The 21,409-nt window shown below is 40.2% G+C and overlaps 1 protein-coding gene across 1 annotated transcript; it reads right to left on the bottom strand.

The window, feature by feature from the left end:
• Positions 1-336: 336 nt before the first annotated feature.
• GCK72_013019 (uncharacterized protein) lies at positions 337-1,313 on the bottom strand (the record flags this gene model as incomplete). Its single annotated transcript, XM_003092613.2, has 4 exons — positions 337-462; positions 513-794; positions 841-1,148; positions 1,202-1,313. The coding sequence occupies 4 exons, from the start codon at positions 1,311-1,313 to the stop codon at positions 337-339; spliced, it is 828 nt and encodes a 275-aa protein (XP_003092661.2).
• Between the last annotated feature and the right edge of the window lie 20,096 nt (positions 1,314-21,409).

Below are 21,409 nucleotides of genomic sequence, written 5' to 3'. Positions count from 1 at the left end.
GAAAGAGAGGGGGGGGGGGGGGGGCACAAACCAAGGGGAAACAAATAGTGTCTCACAAAAAAACAAGGATCATAGCTGTCTGTCGGTGTGTCCGGGAGTGCGGGAGTCTAAATTTCAAGCCGATTCTGAATCTGTAAACAGATTTTGCTTGATGCCGGGATAATGTGACCTAAGATAACTGAATCTACAGGTTAAAGAAAAACTGAATTCATATTTAACAGAACAAAAATTAAAACAAAATATTGATTAATCGGTGGCAAATAATTACTGTAATTATTGAAGTTATACTTCAAATTATGGGCATCGGGGTGTGACAATCAACTGGGTGGTGGGACTCTACTTCCGGATTCTCCTGGTCATCCGCCACGCCTCCCTTGGCTCACCGGAGTAGTAATTCCTGAGAAGTTCCTTTCTCTTCAGCCCGTGGCTTTCGAAGAACCGGATGCCTCTTGCGTTTGTTGGCTGAAACATTTATGTTAGAGGGGTCTGAATCCTAAATAATATGTACTTACCTGAATGTAGAGTGAGAGCTTTTTGACCTGGCCGAGTTGCTCGCACAGGCTCTGCACGTGTTTCATCAAGACCGATCCGACGCCACACTTCCTATGGGCAAATGGGACTCCGATAGATGTCACCAGCACCTTTCTATTTTCGTATAGCTCCGTCATTACGTAACCGACCGGGACTCCATCCAAAAAAGCCAGTCGTCCGTGCTCTTTGAGAGCGATCGCTCCTTCGTAGCTCTCGTCTTCAAATAGATTTGTCATTGTACTCTCGATGACGCTTTTGAGCTCCTGAAATTCTTTTTTCTTTACCTATATCATTACATTTTCCACTCACCTTCACATTTTCTTGAGTAATTTCTTCAAGCCGGACTGGGGGGTCAACTCTCACTTCTTTCTCCTCCTTCATATCCATATCCTCCTTTTCAAGCACTTTTTCAGCCACCTTTTCAGCAGACACGCCAGGTTGATCCATTGATCCATCGGCCTCCATCTTTACTGACTCTTCTTCTGGCGCTGGGCGTCGACGCTCCCATTTTTTGAACTCCTTCATGACCCATGGATTGAGGTTTTCCAGTGGCATATCGAACGATGCTGGCAACTTGAACCAGACGAGTTCCCTCATTTCCTCAGTCACCGGGATCGCTGAAAATATATAATTTAGAATTTTCTTCTTCTACAAGAACGTAAGAACGTACCAAACGGGTTCACAGCCCGTGTTTGCTGTTGCGTGCTCTCAACTTTCTCCGCCATACGCCGGCTCTGTCTTCTTTTCAAATCGGTCTTGTTGTTTTGGGTGGAGTTCTTCATTATGGTTGATATCGCTGAAAATAGGGCTAATATTTGTATGAATAAGAAAAAACGACGGAAATGATTTTCGAGAAACACAAAAAATCGATAAAAATTACAGGGGGTAATGTGTGTGACTAAGAGGCGGAGGGTAGTACGGAACACAACTAACGACTGAGATGATGCACGTCAACAATACTAAAGGTTTTCTGCAAAGGGGAAGAGGGAGTGAGAAACAACAGTGACGACGATGAACGGCGGGGTAGAATGGGGTAAACCAACGCGTATTATGAGCGTTGAACACATCTCCGCCTATGGGATACAGATGGTGACACGGTGCCGCTCTATTTTCAAGGTCAGCTCACAGTATATAGTGAGAATACACTGTCATTTGAGGATAGACAGGGTCAGTCAGTTTCTTGGGTTGGTGACAGACAGCCAATAGGGAAGACTCGTGTTATGATAAAGAAGATGAAAAATGCTGGTACAAGGTAAGGGACTAATTATGTGATTCAAAATTTGAGGGTAATAAACTAACAACTAGAGTGTGTCTTAGGCTGACATAGACGTTTCGAAACTGTCAAATTTTGAAATAGGTACAATTTGAATCCCGATTTTTCTAAACAACAATGTTTCGGAACCACCAGATATCAGAATGAAATTTTTTGAAAACTGCTGAGTGTAAGTCTTTGACTGATTGGAATATTTAGAAATTGAGAGAACTTGAATTAGAATGTTTTTCCTAATTGAAATTAGAAAAACTTCAAGTAAAGTTGAGCTTGTCCTAGGCGGACATGGACTTCTTGAAACTGTGACTTTTTAAAATTGGGTTGCCTTGAAACCTAATTTTTCAAAACATCAATGTTTCGGAACCACCAGATATCAGAATGAGATTTTTTGGAAGCTTGTCGACTCACAAGAAGAACTGTTATTCGAATCTTTTGACAAGGTTGGAGTCAAGGTTGTTTGTGGGCAAGGCTGAATTAGAGTCACATGAAATTAGAAAGACAGGAAAATTTAGAAATTGAGAGAACTTGAAATTATTCGCTTTAGTGTTACAATTATAAGACATGGAATTTGGGATACTTGAGGGCATCTTAAAACTGAGACGCTGGTGAAAGGGTCGCGCGAAAGTAGATATTTTGAAACTGGACAAACGAGGCTTCAAATTTTAATTCAAAATTGAAAATCTATCCAATACAAGAAAAGGATCTGCATAGTCATACATTCCATAATAAGGGAAAAGATTGTAACTGTTTAGTAGAAACTACATACCAATCATCTACGCGATAGAATGGGATCGATTTGTGGTAAACCAACGAGCCGTGTGAGCGGTGAACAGAACTCCGCCTATAGGGTTAAATAACGACACACAGATGGTGACGCGGATATTCAAGGTCACAGTAACTGGTGAGAATACACTGTCATCTGAGGTTGAACGGGACAGTTTTTAGGGTTGATGACAGACAGCCAATAGGGAAGACTCGTGTTATGATTAAGAAAATAAATAGCCTGGTATGCATGATAAGGGACTAATTATATCTGCCGAATTGGACTACATTTCGAGAAAAGTAGAGTCTGTCTTAGGCTGATATGGACTTCTTGAAACTGTGACTTTTCAAAATTGGGATGCCTTGAAACCCAATTTTACAATACATCAATGTTTCAGAATCACCAGATATCAGAAGGAGATTTTTGGAAACTGGTGAATAAGCAAGGTTGTTTGTGGAAAAGGCAGAATTTGAGTCATATGGGATTAGACAGATAGGAACATTTAGAAAACGAGAAAACTTTTTCGTAACTGTCGTCGAGTTTTTGTATTACACCTAGGAAGACACATGAAAAGTAAAATTACATGAAATTCGAATTCATCCATACATAATCTTGAAACTGCCGCTAGTAAATGGGAGGTGTTAAAATAGATATTTTGAAACATGAAAACCGAGGCAGCTAAGAAATACAGGGGATTTTCTATCTTCAAAACTATCTTCTAAATTTAAAATCTAGTTGATAAAAACAAGGATCTAATTATATGTTTCATGATTAAGAAAAAAGTTGAAACTGTTTAGTAGACACAGTCAATATTCCGTTAACAACTTTTTTGTCCGCTTTGGGGTTACATGAACTTCTTGAAACTGTAAATTTTAAAATTGGGTATGCATTGAAAACTGTGTTTCAAGACAACAATGCTTCAGAATCGTCTGATTTCAGAATCAGAAATTTGAGAACTGGTACCTTATCATTCAAATTTTTAATACGAGAATGGAAAATATCAGCTCTTCTGGTTTCCAAGTGTCTATGTTTCGTTCAAGAATTTAGAAAAGGCAGAAGCTCTTTTTTCTTGAAAAACATGGTTTTTTTTCAACCCTATTTTTTGAAAAAGGAGTCAACAGTGCCGTCGAAAAACGATGGGTAGAATGGGATCGATTTGTGGGAAACCAGCGCGTAGTGTGTGCGGTGAACAGAACTCCGCCTAGGATATAATAACGACACACAGACGGTGACGCAGATATTCAAGGTCACAGTAACTGGTGAGAATACACTGCCATCTGAGACTGGACGTGGTCAGTTTTTCGTATTTTAGACAGTGCAGTAGGATTGGTTACAGAGCCAATAGGGAAGACTCTTGTTATGATGACCTTGATGAATAGGCTGTTACAAGGTAAGGGACTAATTATGTGATCAAATTTTTTTAGAGAAATAATTTGAGAATAGAAAAACTGTCTAGTAGAGTTTGCCTAAGGCTGACATGGGCGTTTCGAAACTGTGAAATTTTGAATAAGGTTCGCTGAGAAACCAGATTTTTCAACATAAAACAAAAAACAATGTTTCGGAACCTCCTAATTTCAGAATCAGATTTTAGAAAACTGGTGATCTCATATTTTTTGTCCGAAGGCTTTGGCAAGAAACTCGAACAAGAGTAATTGCTATTCGAATCTTTTGACAAGGGGTCAAGGTTGTGCATATATTTCAAGGATGAATCAGAATCACGCGACATTAATCAGACATTTAGAAATTGAGAGAACTTGATATATGAAATCTTTCTTTTCAGAATTTCTCTTTCTCTGAACATTTCCTCCAAAATTTCCTGGTTTTGCACCACCCGGAGCTTTAGCGTTACAATTTTAAGACTACATGTAATTTGGGATGCTTCAGACCACCTTAAAACTGAGATAATTGTGAAAGGGGCGCATGAAAATATATATTTTGAAACAGGACAAATTCGGTGTTTTCTATCTTCAAGATTAATAAATCTAGTTTATAAAAGAAAAGAATGTGGTTATGTGTTTCTTGATTAGGAAAAAAGTTGAAACTGTTCACGATAAGCTGGATAGAAAACTACTGTCTCTTTCGTTTTGTGGTTACATGGACTTCTTGAAACTGTGACTTCTTAAAATTGGGATTGTTTCAGAATATCTTGATTTCAGAATCAGTAATTTTAAAACTGGTAGGCGAGTAGGTGCGATGTAAGGATTCAAGTTTTCACATGAGTATGAAAAATACTGGATATTCTGGTTTCCAAGTCTTTAGTTTCCAAACGTGTCAAAGGTGGAATACAAGTTATTTGAGACCAGCCTGGCTGCCGCGCCTTCGGCGCTTCATCCGGCTGGCCTCTCCTTATTTACGTGTTCACCTTCTCAGAAATGTGTCCGCGTGGCCGAGTGGTCCAAGGCGGCGATCTCTGCGCAAAGAGCGCAAGTTCGATTTTGGGCCCGGCCGCCTTTCTTTCTCATTTCTCAAAATTTGCGGACATTGGGACAGATGGACAGACTCCACATGCGTTTTATATATAAGAATGACTAGCGTCCCCCGCCTCCCGGCGGGCTCCGCAGTACTCGGCTGCGCCTCGTGCGCAGTGCTTAGCAAGTTTTGTATTCAAAAATTAGCTTGCTCGACTTGAAAGAAAATGAAAGAACGTCCAGCTTTTGAGTTCAAAACTAAGACACCGACTGGCCATATTTTTCCCGTGTTCGAGCAGAAAATCCAAAACTTTTACAACCAGTCGCTCGTCGTCGTCTAACGGCGACTAAAACTCCGTCTCAACACCACCCTTCTGGGTGTTACAGTGGATCGAAATTGGATTTCTCTATTTTTTCCGAATCCGATGATATCAAAAAATCCTTCACGTCTTCACATTTTAGAAAACGGCTCATAACTTTTTATGACGTGGATCAATCCAGAAACGGACAACACGTTTGGAATCCTCTGGTTTTCCCGAATCCGATGATATCAAAAAATCCTTCACATCTTCACATTTTAGAAAATGGCTCATAACTTTTTATGACGTGGATCAATCCAGAAACGGACAACACGTTTGGAATCCTCTGGTTTTCCCGAATCCGATGATATCGAAAAATCCTTCACGTCGTCACATTTTAGAAAACGGCTCATAACTTTTTATGACGTGGATCAATCCAGAAACGGACCACACGTTTGGAATCCTCTGGTTTTCCCGAATCCGATGATATCGAAAAATCCTTCACGTCGTCACATTTTAGAAAACGGCTCATAACTTTTTATGACGTGGATCAATCCAGAAACGGACAACACGTTTGGAATCCTCTGGTTTTCCCGAATCCGATGATATCAAAAAATCCTTCACATCTTCACATTTTAGAAAACGGCTCATAACTTTTTATGACGTGGATCAATCCAGAAACGGACAACACGTTTGGAATCCTCTATTTTTCCCGAATCCAATGATATCGAAAAATCCTTCACGTCGTCACATTTTAGAAAACGGCTCATAACTTTTTATGACGTGGATCAATCCAGAAACGGACAACACGTTTGGAATCCTCTGGTTTTCCCGAATCCAATGATATCGAAAAATCCTTCACGTCTTCACATTTTAGAAAACGGCTCATAACTTTTTATGACGTGGATCAATCCAGAAACGGACAACACGTTTGGAATCCTCTATTTTTCCCGAATCCGATGATATCAAAAAATCCTTCACGTCTTCACATTTTAGAAAACGGCTCATAACTTTTTATGACGTGGATCAATCCAGAAACGGACAACACGTTTGGAATCCTCTGGTTTTCCCGAATCCGATGATATCAAAAAATCCTTCACGTCGTCACTTCTTAGAAAACGGCTCATAACTTTTTATGACGTGGATCAATCCAGAAACGGACAACACGTTTGGAATCCTCTATTTTTCCCGAATCCAATGATATCGAAAAATCCTTCACGTCTTCACATTTTAGAAAACGGCTCATAACTTTTTATGACGTGGATCAATCCAGAAACGGACAACACGTTTGGAATCCTCTATTTTTCCCGAATCCAATGATATCGAAAAATCCTTCACGTCTTCACATTTTAGAAAACGGCTCATAACTTTTTATGACGTGGATCAATCCAGAAACGGACAACACGTTTGGAATCCTCTGGTTTTCCCGAATCCAATGATATCGAAAAGGGGCGAGGAAAGAAGAGACGACGCTTTGCCAACCGTCTCTCCCCCTTTTTTTTCTGTCGATTCCCATATGCTTTATCAATGTTTCTATCTCAAAAGACGTCATTTTGAGAATTTCGGAAAAAGAAAAAGACGTGCATTATTAAGAGAAAATTTCTGATATTCTGGTCCAAATTTGAAGAAAAACGGTTCAGTAGGAAGGGCGGTAGGATCGGCGACAGACAAACAAACATACAGCCGTTTGCGTTTGTTAATAGTTAAGGTTTTTCTTTCCACAATCTTTTAGAAAGATCATACAAAAAAAAAACAAAAACAAAATATAAATCAGTTGGATTCGAACCACCACCCTGCTGATTCTCACCCCCGCCCTCAACCACTGCGCCATCGATGCACGAAAAGGCAGTCTCATGGTGAGCGTAGAAAAGAGGGGCGCTTCTCGCAGCTGTACAATGACACATACAATGACAAAATGGTCAGTGTATTCGAAAAAAATGTCAGTGGAGATTCAGGTTTCTCCACAGAATCGTCCTGCTTGAATATTTTTTGATCGGACTTTTTGGTTCCATTAGATCTCGAAAAGTTTAGATCGGTGTCAAAAATTCAGAGCGATTCAGTGAATCCAGTGCTCAGGACAGCGAATGGAAGAAATCCACCGCATGACCAAAAACCACGAAAATCACAAAGTCCGGTTTTCTGATAGTTTTACCAGATAAAATATATTGAATTTTACATGGATCGATAGAGTTTTTTTTTCTACACATTTCTTTTTTTTCGGATCTTGAAATTTCTCAAAACTGAGCGAGTTGCAGCCGGTGAAAGAAATGAGCGGAATTTCGGGGTACTGTAGTTGTTTCGATTTTTTCGGCAAATCATCGGCCGTAGCGGGAAGGAGGTGTCTTAAATCAAAATTCTGACGCCATAAGATGATTCCCCGTCTCATTTTGCACCTATATACCAAAATTCAAGAAAATCTGTCGGATAGAACTCGAGATTTAAGGAGGAAAGTAAAAAAAAGCGGAAATTTTCAGATATTTCAATATTCTCACTGTTCTCTCTGTAAAACTTTTTTCTAAAGAGGTATCAACATAATTCTTTTTTCTCCACTTAGCCCTGTTTTTTCTCTACCCAGTCATATAAAAATCTTATTTTTACAACCAAAACTAAGCCCACAACAAAAATCAAAAGTCTAAAAAACATTAAAAAACCAAAACTTTTCAAGCCAAAATGAAATGACTTTCACTCTATGACTCATAGCTCAGCCACAACTGATGGAATCATCACCAAATTTTCCAAGAATGACGGGACGGCGATTTTCTAATTACCAAAAAAAGAATTTTGTGAAAAGCTCAAATGCGTACAAAGTTATTAGCGATGCAAAAAGGGGGACAATTTGGTCCCTCTGCGGCAAAATTTATTGGACAATGCGCCTTTAAGATTTGCCACCCTCATACCTAGTGGGGTTAGAAGAAGAGGTGTGCAGATTTTTGACAAAGCAGAAGTCAAGGTTGTGTTTGAAAAAGATGAATTCGAGTCACAAACAAAACTAAGATTACCCCCATAATAAATAAAATGTGTGCAACTGAGACGTTCTGGAATCTGGGTCTGCATAAAATCAAAAGTTATTAAGAAACGTCGTTAAATTGGTTTGAGAAAAATTCTGATAGAAGCGGAAAAAAATCTACAGTTGCGCGAGACCCCAACCGGTCTGATGGTGGGAGAGGTAGCATTAGAAGAACATAACATAAAGAACTGAATGAGAACACGAGTTCGATAAAGGAAAAAGAAAAAAGACAGCAAAAATGAACGATTGTTTCTGTTTCACCTGATTTTCAATGTTTTGGTGAATTATAAACCCGTGTTATTTCAACGGTTTCTTCTGTATTCAATTTCATTAAACTGATCACATTGATCACTTTGGTTTGAGTAAAGAATTTGAAAGGAAAAACAAATTCCCTTGGTGACTTGCTAATTTAACTACCCTTCAAATGCATTTGAAAAAGAAGAGCACACCGTCATAGAGTAGGAGCCCTATGGGGTAATGGTGACATTTGTGTGTAGTTAATGAGACAGTGTGCGGCCGTACGCAGACGGTTGTCCATACGTAACTCTACTCCTGGGGGGAAGGGGGCTAAAAAGGGCAATATGGCCTCTTCATTCGCACTTAATTGGCCCCAGTCGACAAGTGTGCTTCCAAGGATGAATGACACCGGCGGGAAGGCTCGGAAAACGGACGACGGCGAAGAAAACGCAAATGTTTAATGAACAACTTTAATATGAGGGAGGCTATTATTGTTGAGAATGTTATCATAGTATTTTCGTGAATGTATCTGTCAAAAATACGAAGCGTCGTTGCGTAATTTCTAAATTTATATATTGGAAAACCTGTCTGGAAATCCAAAGACCGCTATGTTACGTCATGGAAGGCAGACAGTTGTAGCTCCGAAATTTAACAAAAAATTAGATCTTTCCAGTTAGCATGTGCTTTGTGAAAACTTTTCAATAAATCAAATGATGAAACGGATAAAAGCAACCCTCAGGATAAATAAAATCCTAATTTCGATTTTAGAAAACTGAATTTCAAAGTAATTTTCAAAATACTGACTAATACCAGAAACGAAGATGGATTAAGAAAATTCATTGAACTCGTTTGTTATGTAATGCGGTTGAAAAAGAAAAATAGGGAAAGGGGGGAAAGCAGCTCGGAAAGAGTTAGAAATACTCCGGCGCGTCAAAACCGTGCCGCACTGTTGCAAAAGTGGGAGGAGCAACTAATTGTGAGGGCAGTCCCACCTACAGATCCGATTTTATTGATGACATACATATTATGCAGGTTGGAGAACAAGAACGGGAAGCAAATAAGTAAAAAATAGGGAAACTTTTGTTCGATTTGCGAAAAAAACCAATGGGTATGATGAAATTGAAATAATTGCATTTCTACGGGTACCCCGAAAATAAAAACAGAATTTGAAACGGAAAATGAAAATTGGGCTCACAATCGCTTAGAGCAAGAAAACATTTGAAAGATGGTACGCAAATTTTTTTTAGCATTCAAAATGCAGTTTTGGAATTCAAAATTATTGCTTCAATATATCCACCCGGTGGTCTACAACTGCACACGTGTGTGTCACGGATCTATAAAAAATCTCAAGTATTGAATATTTCAAAAAGTGAAAGGTTTCATAGCCATTTTGAAACATGGATAAGGATTAGAAAATTGTATTTCAAAACGCTTCATTACGAAATCAGATTTTCGAAGGAAAGATTTTCCAGTTTCAGAAAGCTTATGTATGTTAGTTTTTTTGCAACTATTTCAATGGTTCGTTCAAACTTTTCTTTAAAAAAATAAAAATCCCAAATTCAATACAAACAAAAGAGACTCCAACATATCGGAATTAAATGCCGAGGCGTCATAAAGCGGTTGTTTCTCTTCATTTCTTGTTTCTCATTAGAGCGCGTTTGAGGAAACTTCATTAATTTTTCCCTTTTCTGTGTGAATGTTATTTAAATGCTTGAACTGCAATGCTATGGTTCAAGTACTGACAGCAAAAAAATGAAGTTGGAACGGTAAATAAAAACAAACTACTTACTTATTTGTAGTTTTAAAAAAGACAAGAAAAAATTGTGAATCGTCATCCAAAATCTTTTCTCATGTCGCAGTTGTTGGGCATGGAATGTTAAAATAAAATCGATCACCTTCTGATTTTTATAATCGTTTGAGAGAAGGAAACATGTCATCATTGGGTAGATCATTCATCTGGGTATGGATGGGACTCGTGTGTTGTTTATGAGATAGCGAATGGTAGATTTCAATAAATTGTGCGTATCAATCAGGTTCAGATAGAACTTTCAAAATCTAGACATTTGGAAACTGTAATTTTTGGAACAGGGAGGTTTCAGAATAAGAAAACTAGGAATCAGGCACCCACACATTTCGAAACCAAGATTTTTGAAATTGGGAAAACATGACAAGTCGAAAGGAAAATTTTAGTTTTTCAAACATCAATATCAGAATTCAAAAAGATTAAGGATCTGTCTGGTACCCAAATGCATACGTTAACTAGTCAATTTTGAAATGACACGTGCCCTGATAGAATAGAAATCAAGACAGCGCGGTTGTAACATATGTACGTTTTTAGAAAATTTTTAAGAAACATCTTGAACATACAGATTTCAATACGACTCTTCATAAGAATATCAAAAATGCAATCAATTAAATTTAATCAGAAAACCGCTGTGGAAGAAGTCAGCGACTAATGACACGACTGACGTGAATGAAATCTGTATAAAACAGTATTTTTCTGTTGTTTTTTTGTGTTGATTTTTTGCAGTTTCACAAACTCAACGTGAGTACAAAACATTTTTTGAAAACACTTAGTATCAATGACGGTCAATTTAAACAGACAATGATTGAAGAGAAAATTTGAACATGAGACCAACGCCGAAATGCCGGTGGGTGCGTTGGTTGTGGAAAAAACAGATCTTATGTCTGTTGATTAAGTTGATCCTGTCTCATTTTTGTATATTCTAATGTTTCAGTGAAGCGCTATCTTGAGAACCGAGTCATATTGATAATATTAATTTTGCATGATTTTCTATTTTAATAACTCTTTCTGGTTCCAATGGTCTGACAAGTGAGATAATTAGAGCACCCAGCGAAAAGTGTGTTCTTTATGAGATAGTGAGTGACACCTCCCACCCGGTTGTTCATTTGTAAGGGATCGCGTGACATTGTGTTTGAACAGCGTACTAATATAACCAGTTTGAAGGAGAAGAGGTGATAATTGGTTCCCAGAGGGATAGTTAGGGTATTCCATTCAAACGGTAGGACGTAAGAGACGACAATAAACAACAAATTGGTGAGGGATGTATAGAGAAGAAGATCGTATTGAGGGAGATCAATTTAAAAGCTGAGAACAATTTTCATTTTATTTAAACGTTTACAGATTGTATCTAATCAGATCGGACAGACACAAACGTAGTGGTTCAAAGAAAATAAGTACGATAGCACTCTGGAGATAACCTGAAAAATATTCCAGAAAAGTTAACTTTTTTCCTGTTTCATCAAAACGCCAAATAATTTTGAGATATTTTTCCATTGATTCGATGTGATGTTGCATTGTTTAGTTAAATATATTATTCTTTCAAGGAAAATTTGGAAGACCAAATCAGGATCACCGAAAAAAAGCAAAAATATTTTTAACACATTTCTGAAACATTGAATTTTGTCTTCCTGATCTCATTACGTGGATGTGCGTCTCACTGTGTGAATGCATTTTGAGCATTTTATTCCAGACTTTGACCATTTAATTGATGAGTGTGTAACAACCAACGTTGGGTGTACGGATACGTAGTTGTGTGAATACTGTGTGAGGAAATTCAAATGAAATGTTCTTTTGAATTTGCACCACTATTCTGAATGGATAAGCTTGTGATTTCTGGTTCGATTCGCGTATCATTACTCAATAATCTAAAAAAATTTTCATCAACCTTCTGAAAAAGGAATATTTTTGAAATTTCAAAAGTATTATTGTGCTCGTGGGTGTGAAGATGATTTCTGTGAAGATATGCATGTGAAATAGCCGGATAGAGGTATCATTTTTGGTGAGAATAGAGTGCGCAAAATGGATCCAATAAAATATAATAGGAAAACTCATGATAATCATACCATGCAACAGTCATTTTTAGTTAAAAATTTTTTTATTCCAGACATGAACGAGATATTCATAAAATTTTTATGCTGATCACAGGAATCGACATTTCTATATAAATATAGAGAAAGAAGCCGATTGGAAAGGGATGGAAGAACTATCAAGCGGATGGCGGGTACATTTGTGAATACACACAAATAAAACAAGTAGGCGGCGGATCAGAAGTTGTGTCAAGGTGAACACTGAGTTTATTCGGTTTCACTGGTTTTCTTTATCCATTTGAAAAATTGTGAACGTAGTATTGATCCAATGAGCAGCTCATATTCATGACAACTTTCCAAAACCACGAGTCGCCCGGCTCTGGGGTGCCCATGAGGCAGTTACATGTGCGACTCGATGTCACGATTCGGGCCTCGTTCAGTGTTTCTGCGATACCAGTGAGCGGAGTAGTTTTAATGAATTGACTACAAATCTTTCTGTTTCTCAGTTTTGAGATCAGTTTGCTCCCTCTAATTGAGGTGCCCCTCTAATACAGTTGCCCTCCAGCGATTTACATTTTTCTCTAATTGTAAAGTATGGACTGGATTCAACGGACTGATAATTCTAACTTTCATTGTCTGCGTCTCCACGCGCACATCTATCTCTCACCCTTTGTTATTGTCCCACCATTTGACCTCTCCCGTTTGCCCTACGCCCGCGGGCGCCATTGTCTCCCACCCCCAGATCAGTATATAAGGCCGGGCGGAAGCTCATTCCTGGCCGGTCTCCGTACCCCTAACTTGTTGCCTTTTCTCTTGTTACTTACCTTTGTTATTCCCTTATCCCCCAGCGCCACTTTATCTGTAACACTTAGCTTTTAGTCAATAAACTCTTATTTAGCGCATAACTGTTTATGGGTTGTCTAAACACACATAATCGGTACTGGTAGCAGCGAGTCGCGTCTTAATTTTAAGACGTTTAAACACCCACCCACCCACCCCGCCTTTTATTGATTTTTAGTGCGCTTAGGACTGTTACTCCTTTAACTAGTCAACGGGAGTGCACGCCCGTAGTTTTAGGTTAGTAACTGTAGGTTAACATAGGTAGTTTCTAGGTAAAATTTAGCATTTTTAGGGTTTCACGTAGGTTAATGGGAAGCGCGACATTTTGACCGTCTTCACCGGTCGTTTTGTAAGCTTACGTCAACGCGCTTCTAGAAAAGTCGTTCGTCGCACCCCTCACTTCCCCTCTTAACAAAATTGCTCATGCATGGCAATTTTTCGGTCCGTTTTCACTCGTTATCGTTTCTCTGTCGGAAATTCCCCCCGACAGAGCCCCCCTCTTCCCTTTTTGGGACTCCTTCTAGTTCGCCACGGATTGGAACAACACACCTCGACCCGTCACCGATTTTCGGACAGCAACACGCGGAAAATCGTGACAATCACACTCAACTCGACTACAGGACAGTTCTCCCGTCGAAAGTCGGTAAGTCTAGCGCTTTTCCTGGTTACAGCGGGTTGTGTGGGGTTAGAAATGGGATGACCACCGTGTCAACCCTCTAACTGTCACCTTCTCTCTCAGGAATCGCTTCTGTCCATAAGACATGTAGTTCTCTACACAACATTTAAACCTTACTTCTGTTGTCGTGAGACAGCAGAGTGAGCTACCCTCGATAAATTTTTATCAGATTTTGGTCGGCGAATGGCTATGAAGGATGATTTGCGGTGAAGGCAAAGGCCTCAGGATTGAGCGCCATTTCAGGTCAACCCCCAGTGAAAATACGGAACATCCAGAAATGTTTTCGTTGGTTGATTCCCAGTGAAGAATAAGGAGCACCCAGTGATGGCTCGATTATTATTTCCCAGTGAAAATACGGAACACCCAGAGACAGTTCGATTGTGCCCCTATACGAGCTAGGAACAAGGCACGGAAGTTCGAGAAGACTTCGGAGCTCCATCGGCGAGCGAGGGAACGAAAGGAGACAGGTAGTCGGAAGATAACCTGTCAAATTGACCCTTTGGACAGGGAAGAAGCGCCACAAGCACGTGGCAAAGGATTATCGACATCCGAAATAGTCGAGGAGTAAAAAGGAAGCAAGTCGACAAGCCATCGACGTCAAACAACGAAGATTAGCCGAGAAGAAGGAGTTTTTTTCGCTGAAAAATGGACGAAGGCGCACACAACGTCATCATTTATCGGTTCGGAAGCATCAAAAGGCGGAGACGGACGTCGGATTGTCACCACGGGACGTCGGAAGAGGAAAAACGCCTGAAATATCTGAAATTCCACTCGTTCTCCACGTTTTTCGACGCGAAGAAATAACATTCTTCGTAAATCAATGAAGTACAGTAAGAACTTCTCGAGGAAGGCGCATGGGAAGGCGCAGCCGACAGGTCTCGCCACGACAAACCGCAGACGCGACCGCGTCGCCTACCGTAAGCTGGAGCGAGCGACAACAACAACATCAAGTCGTCATTTTGTTTTCGAAAGTCGCCGGAGTAATTTTCTCTCCGTTTTTGCTGTTTTCGCCAAAATTTTCGCGTTTCTTTTGCTTCAAAATAATTTTAGCAAGCGTTTCAGCTGATTTTCGTGATAAAACGCCGCTCAAATTCGCAAAATTTTTGAGAAAGACAAAATTTCGTCTTGGCCTAAAATATTTTCGCTGTTTTACGTATGTTTTCGTCTTTCGCGGACTATTTCCGTTCTCTCCCTTCGTTAATCGTCTAGGCCACGCTCGTATTTTCAGACTGGAACGTCAAAGCAACAACCGTCAAGGAGGAGAAGACTACGCCGAAGCGATACAGGTCAGTCACGGGGTTGGTGGAGGGGCTGACCACTGTGTCAGCCCACCAACTGCCGTGTCTGATCTCGCTGAGGTCACTTCTCCGGTCATAAGCATAAAACCGAGCGGTGCCTCGGGTGAAAGCCTGAGCCCGTCTCGAAATACACTTGAAACAGCCGGTATCTCGGGCTTCGGCTTGAATACAGCTTACATTGCTAATCGGTTGAAAGAAATCGGAGAAATCCGTGATCTGGAAAACTTTTCAGGTGACGAAGATACATCGGTCAATCAACGGAAGTACACCGAAGAACAAGACGAAGCAAGAGACGAAGAAAACTTCGATGATGGTTTCATTCCTCAAGTAATGGCGCTGTCGTACGGGACAGCCTTTCCAGTGGAAACTTACGGTGGAACAACCCGAGAAGACTTCAATGGATTCGTTCGGGCATTCAACGATCGAATATTAGCAATGGATGCGGATGCTTCGGATGAAGACAAAAAGCGAGTGTTCCTCACAGCGCTTAAAGATCAAGCAAGGGACAGAGCAGAGAGTATTCTGACGGATAACCCGAATGCAACATTCAAGGACATCTTCCAAGGAATGAAGGCGATTTTCGTGGGCACAAGTCACATGCAAAGAAGCAAGGCACTTTTGCGTTCATGCAAGCAAGTCACCGGAGAGTCTGCCGACTCCTTCTTCCACAGGATCAGCAAGCTGGCTAAGCAGTCGTACCCAGGTAACTCCGGGTTTCAGAAGGAAGTCACACTGGAACAGTTCCTGAATGGCTTGAACCAGACAATTAGGACTCAGGTCATGCTCCGTACACCAGCTACTCCCGAAGAGGCACTCAGTTTCGCTCAAACTGTTGAAGGATGCTTAACACCGGCAGATCAACCCGCATCATGTGCTCAACTCCCTGAATTGATATCCTCGCTGACGAACATGGTCGTCGACCTTCAGAACCAGAACAGCCGACGTGACGTCTCTCGAAACAACAGAGAACGAAACAACAACGAAAGTGGGAACGAGTGGTCCGAAAGAAAGTGTTACTATTGCCAAAAGACCGGGCACTACCTTCGAGGTTGCCGTCAGAGGAGGGAAGATCGCGAGAACGGAATCATTAACCAACGATCCAACAGGACTTGGAACCCGCGAGATAGTCACCCGGTAGATGTCAACGCAGTTTGTCGACACGACGAAGTGGAGGCTCTTCGCAATGCAATCAAGGCAAGAGATGACCAGCTCGAGGAGTTCAAGAGGCGGCACGACAGGATGTTCCATGATGGTTCCTACTCGTCTGAAAGCAACGCGAGCGTTTCCATGATACACTGGCCTACGCAAGTAGCGGAGCAGAGCCCACAAGTGCATGAGGCTGTCTTCAATCAGCATCGTATCGGATCGGAGCAGATCACAGCTCAGGTACCAATCAAAGCCAACGGCTTCAGGTGTAGCGCGTTCGATACGGGATCCAACATCACCATTGCTGGCGACAACACACGCAAGATTCTGGAAATCGAGCAGCTGATAAAGACTCCCACCGACCACGCCTGTGGCATAGGAGGAAACCAGGTAAAAATGGCCGGCTCCGCCGACATTCTCTTCCAGATTGGCTCCGTGAGCATCAGTCAGCGTACCTACTTCACTGTCGGTAGTTGCACCCCTGGAAACCCACGCAGTTACGATGTCATCTTTGGCAACGACTTGCTGTCAAGGTTGCCGATGTTCGTCTTCGACTATGTCAACGCATCACTCCATATTGGGAAGGACATCCTGCCACTCGGTACCAACCCACCCGCAACTCCGAGCCCATCGCAGTTCGACATCAAGGTCGCGGAAGAAACGGTAAATCCCTCCAAGATTGGAGCGGATTGTGAAGGGTGCTATCCCAGGGGAATTCAGTCGCACCTCGGAGCTCACTATTCTGACAGCACCACCGAGTCTGCCAAGTGAGTGTCTGTTCGCGGCTCCACCGGTAATGTCATCTAACAACGTCGCGTTGATGATCACGGACGCTTCTGAAAATCCACCAGCTCAAGGAGTCGTACAATAAACTCCGGAGGGACAACTATTGCTCCACAAGCAGGGACTAGACACATCAAACACGACCACCAAGCACCATGGCCCAGTGGACAGAATTTGGCCGAAAGAATAAGTTTTCCTAGGTCTAAGTTTATCTTGGTTTAGTAGACCAGGGACGGTCTCGTTTAAAAAAGGGAGCCGGGAAATGTATCCCGGATGCATTTCTTGGTGTAGACCTAGGAAAAGCGGTTCCCAAACCAATTTTCACCCCCTTTTCGGACCTCAAATTTTCATGACTTTTGTTCGGTTTCCAGAGAAATTCGTTCACTGCAACCACTGGTTCTACACTGGACATTCTAGTCACGTGAGCTCTGGCCACATCGGCAACACACTTCGTGTCAATCAGGCAACACCGTGGTCCAAACCAAGCAGTCGAAGGATGATCGATGGATCAAGTCATCAGTCCGTTCTTTGGACGATCGAGGACGATCTCGAATAAAAGATGGGAGGTGTAAAGTATGGACTGGATTCAACGGACTGATAATTCTAACTTTCATTGTCTGCGTCTCCACGCGCACATCTATCTCTCACCCTTTGTTATTGTCCCACCATTTGACCTCTCCCGTTTGCCCTACGCCCGCGGGCGCCATTGTCTCCCACCCCCAGATCAGTATATAAGGCCGGGCGGAAGCTCATTCCTGGCCGGTCTCCGTACCCCTAACTTGTTGCCTTTTCTCTTGTTACTTACCTTTGTTATTCCCTTATCCCCCAGCGCCACTTTATCTGTAACACTTAGCTTTTAGTCAATAAACTCTTATTTAGCGCATAACTGTTTATGGGTTGTCTAAACACACATAATCGGTACTTAATATTATCATTAACTGACTCCGAACTGTTCTCTCTCATTACTATTTCAGCATTTTTGGAGTCAAAACGTAGTTTTCTATAAAAATTCAGGATTTTCTTCGTTTTTACGTAAAAGTTCAATGAATTCGGCGTAAAAAACAAATGAAATCGAACAAATTCAAAAAATAGTTGGATATCGAGGTCGGGCGAATTCGTCGACGAAAAATAGAAGTGCACCCTCTATTTGAATTGTCCCTATCATAGAGTTGCACTACGACGGACCATTTGAACAACAGAGTTGCATGCACGTCGAATACAGTTTTTACGGTATTCTTTATGATCAAACGTGCAACAATTTTGAAAATTATATTACGAATTTGGCTACAATAGTCATCAAATTTGATATCAGTTATGGTTCGCAAGAAACAAATTATCACATTTTTTGTATGAGGACACATTCTTCAGCGTTCATGCATCCAAAATTACAGCATGTCCTGCTGATTACATTGGACAGTATTGTGAGCAGAAATGTACTTGATTTGGAACCACCTAATCATTCGAAAATTGATCACCATGTCACTGGAACACGCACCTGTCTAACAAGATCCTCTTTGTGATCAATTTTTGTGTGTGATGTGTGAAATTCGGTCGTACAATCAGAGTCAAGGCCGGAGTTGTTGATCTAAAAGCGATCTGAAACCGAGTGAAATTTTAACAAAGGAGCCCATATAAAGACCGAAGTAGAGTTCTTTGTTTTTGTTAACATAATTTTGCGAGTTGAAACAGTAAATTGTTTTGTAACTCGAAAAAAACAGTTAAAAACGATATTCATTTCACTGTTTTAGCACATTGAGAAATTGCAGTGAAGTAAACAGGACCGTCTTGCCTATTTTGTGAGTGTTTCAAACCCTATGTCAGTGGGTGAATTTTCTTAAGATGTACAGTGGTTTTGAATAAAGAAAACAATGTAATCGACGTTAATACAATTTTAAAACACCATAGACACACGATGAAGTACGGAAATATTACAAATGTAATCTTCAAGACTAGCTGAAACATAATTTCTATGTTTCACGAACTATGAATCAAGTTGATTTAAATTGTAGGACAGTGCGCATTGAAGATATCTGGACCACGTAGAGTCTCAATGTTGGAATTTTGGGTCATCTCCGGACGACAAGGATGATAGTTGTAGACTGGAATGTATTCCTGGAAATAGTTGAAATGAGGCGCAACATATTATAGATAAGCGAACTATAAGTGAAGGTGTCATGCCACAATATGGGAGTGGTGGAACAGACACTCCTGGAAAATTTTGAAGATGTGTTGATAGATTTGGAAAGTGCGATGGGCATCCCGAGTGGGAGTTGAATAGGAAGGTTGTTTTGAGAAGCTGAAATCATTTTTCTAAACAAAAAACTCTCTAGAAAAGTTTTCAGATTCACTCACATCTCGTAAACGGTGCGTTGAGTTCTCCCATGTTGTGTTTTTTCTAGAAGTGATAATAGTGCTCCATTTATTGAAATCGGTTCACAATGATCCGATTGGTCTCCAGTTAAAAAAAAACCACAAAAATGAGCAACACCCCATTTCAGGGGTGTGCGGACAGGAAAATTTCGGAATTTCGGACACTAAAAAATGTCCGAGTTTCTAAATTTCGGAATTTCGGAATCTCGGAATTGTCCGAATTTCAAATTTTCGGACTTTCGGAATCTCGGACTATTCCGAATTTCGGATTTTCGGAATTTCGGAATTTCGGAATATTCCGATTTTCGGATTTTCGGACATTCGGAATGTCGGAATATTCCGATTTTCGCACTTTCGGAATTTTTTTTCAACAGATTGTCCCATTTACCCATATCGAATGCTGAAAACCGTTTTTTTGTTTAAAAAAACACTGCGAAAAGACGTTAATTTAAAAAAAAAACCGCCTGAAAACTGCGGAAAAAAATTTGTTCGAGACCCGTCATGAAAAGTGCGCATGCGCCTTTAATACAGTACTTTCTCTTCCATTCCGAAAATTTTTTTCGGAATATTCCGAAAATTTTTTTCGGAATATTCCGATCGGAATTTCATTCCGAAATTTTTTTTTCGGAATATTCCGATCGGAATTTCATTCCGAAATTTTTTTTTCGGAATATTCCGATCGGAATTTCATTCCGAAATTTTTTTTTCGGAATATTCCGATCGGAATTCCGTTCCGAAAATGAGCCGATTTTCGGAATTTTTCGGAATTCCGAATTCCGTTCCGCACACCCCTGCCCCATTTGTCTTTTTTCCTCCCTGCCACCTGCCTATTCCCGTTTTCAAATTGACAGATTCTTCCAATTCCCCAAAAATTTGGTACCTCCATTTCGACAAGTATGGGAGATTGATGAGAACGAGATGAGAGAAAATTGAAGGAGTCCTCTTTTTTCGAGACATTGGGAAGAATGATTGATATGAGAGGAGTCTTATTTCGAAATGGTTTCGAAGGCACACACTGGTGGCTGACAAAAGTCTTAAAGCGCTTCAGTGGAAAAAAGGGTAAATTTAACATCAAATCGCAACAGTATTTCAGTTTCAAAAAAAGCTTTTTCATCAATAGTTAATGCAAGAGTAGTTTTTAAAGTTTTGATATGTTTCAGTTGAAATTTTGAGATTTTTCATTCTGAGAGTAGACTTTTTTTTTCACTTTGATATTTTGCAATATAACACAATAATATCTGATTCCCTTAAGTATAAACTCGTATTTAATTAGTCGTTTATCAGTATCTGAACCGGAAACATCAGTCGATCTACTCAAGGGTGTCACAGAAGACAAGCCACTGTCTGGATGGGATGGAATAGTGAAAAAATTAATACGCTCTCAGAAAAAAAATTGTGTACCAAACTGCCACTTCGTTTAAATTATAACCTTGAAACAGAAAACTGTTTCAGTATGAGCTGTTTTGTACATATGTATGCACTTGATATTTTATTATTTGTTGTCCTTGAAATAAATGTTCAAAAAAGTTTTGATTGTGATCAGCTCTGATTTTCGTCGCAATACTCAAATCCTTTTTTGCGGTAGAATCTGTCTTCGACTTTCTGTGTAATCTGTTTCAGTTTCAGACTCTCATAATATTTTGTTTTTTTAATCTTAATAGCTTGGACATGCCAGGACTTTGTCTAAAAAAAAGCAAATCAGGTTTTACCTATGAACATATTTATTTTAACACGGAAACTTCAATATGTGTACTTTCGAAACATTTGGGAAAAAAAGATAAAATGAAATAGATACAATGTACTAGAAGCAAAGGATTCAGAGAAAAGGAAAAACAGAAACAGAGACAAAAAATTGAGAAAAAAGGACTGTTATAATATTATTATGGTACCACTATTTTCACCTCCCGTTGGGTAATTGTGTGTTGTGCTGGATACAAAGAAATACTATGC

This window comes from Caenorhabditis remanei, chromosome IV (genome assembly GCF_010183535.1).
Source record: "Caenorhabditis remanei strain PX506 chromosome IV, whole genome shotgun sequence".
NCBI classification, from domain to species: Eukaryota; Metazoa; Nematoda; class Chromadorea; order Rhabditida; family Rhabditidae; genus Caenorhabditis; species Caenorhabditis remanei.
This window is presented reverse-complemented; position numbering and strand designations above follow the sequence as displayed.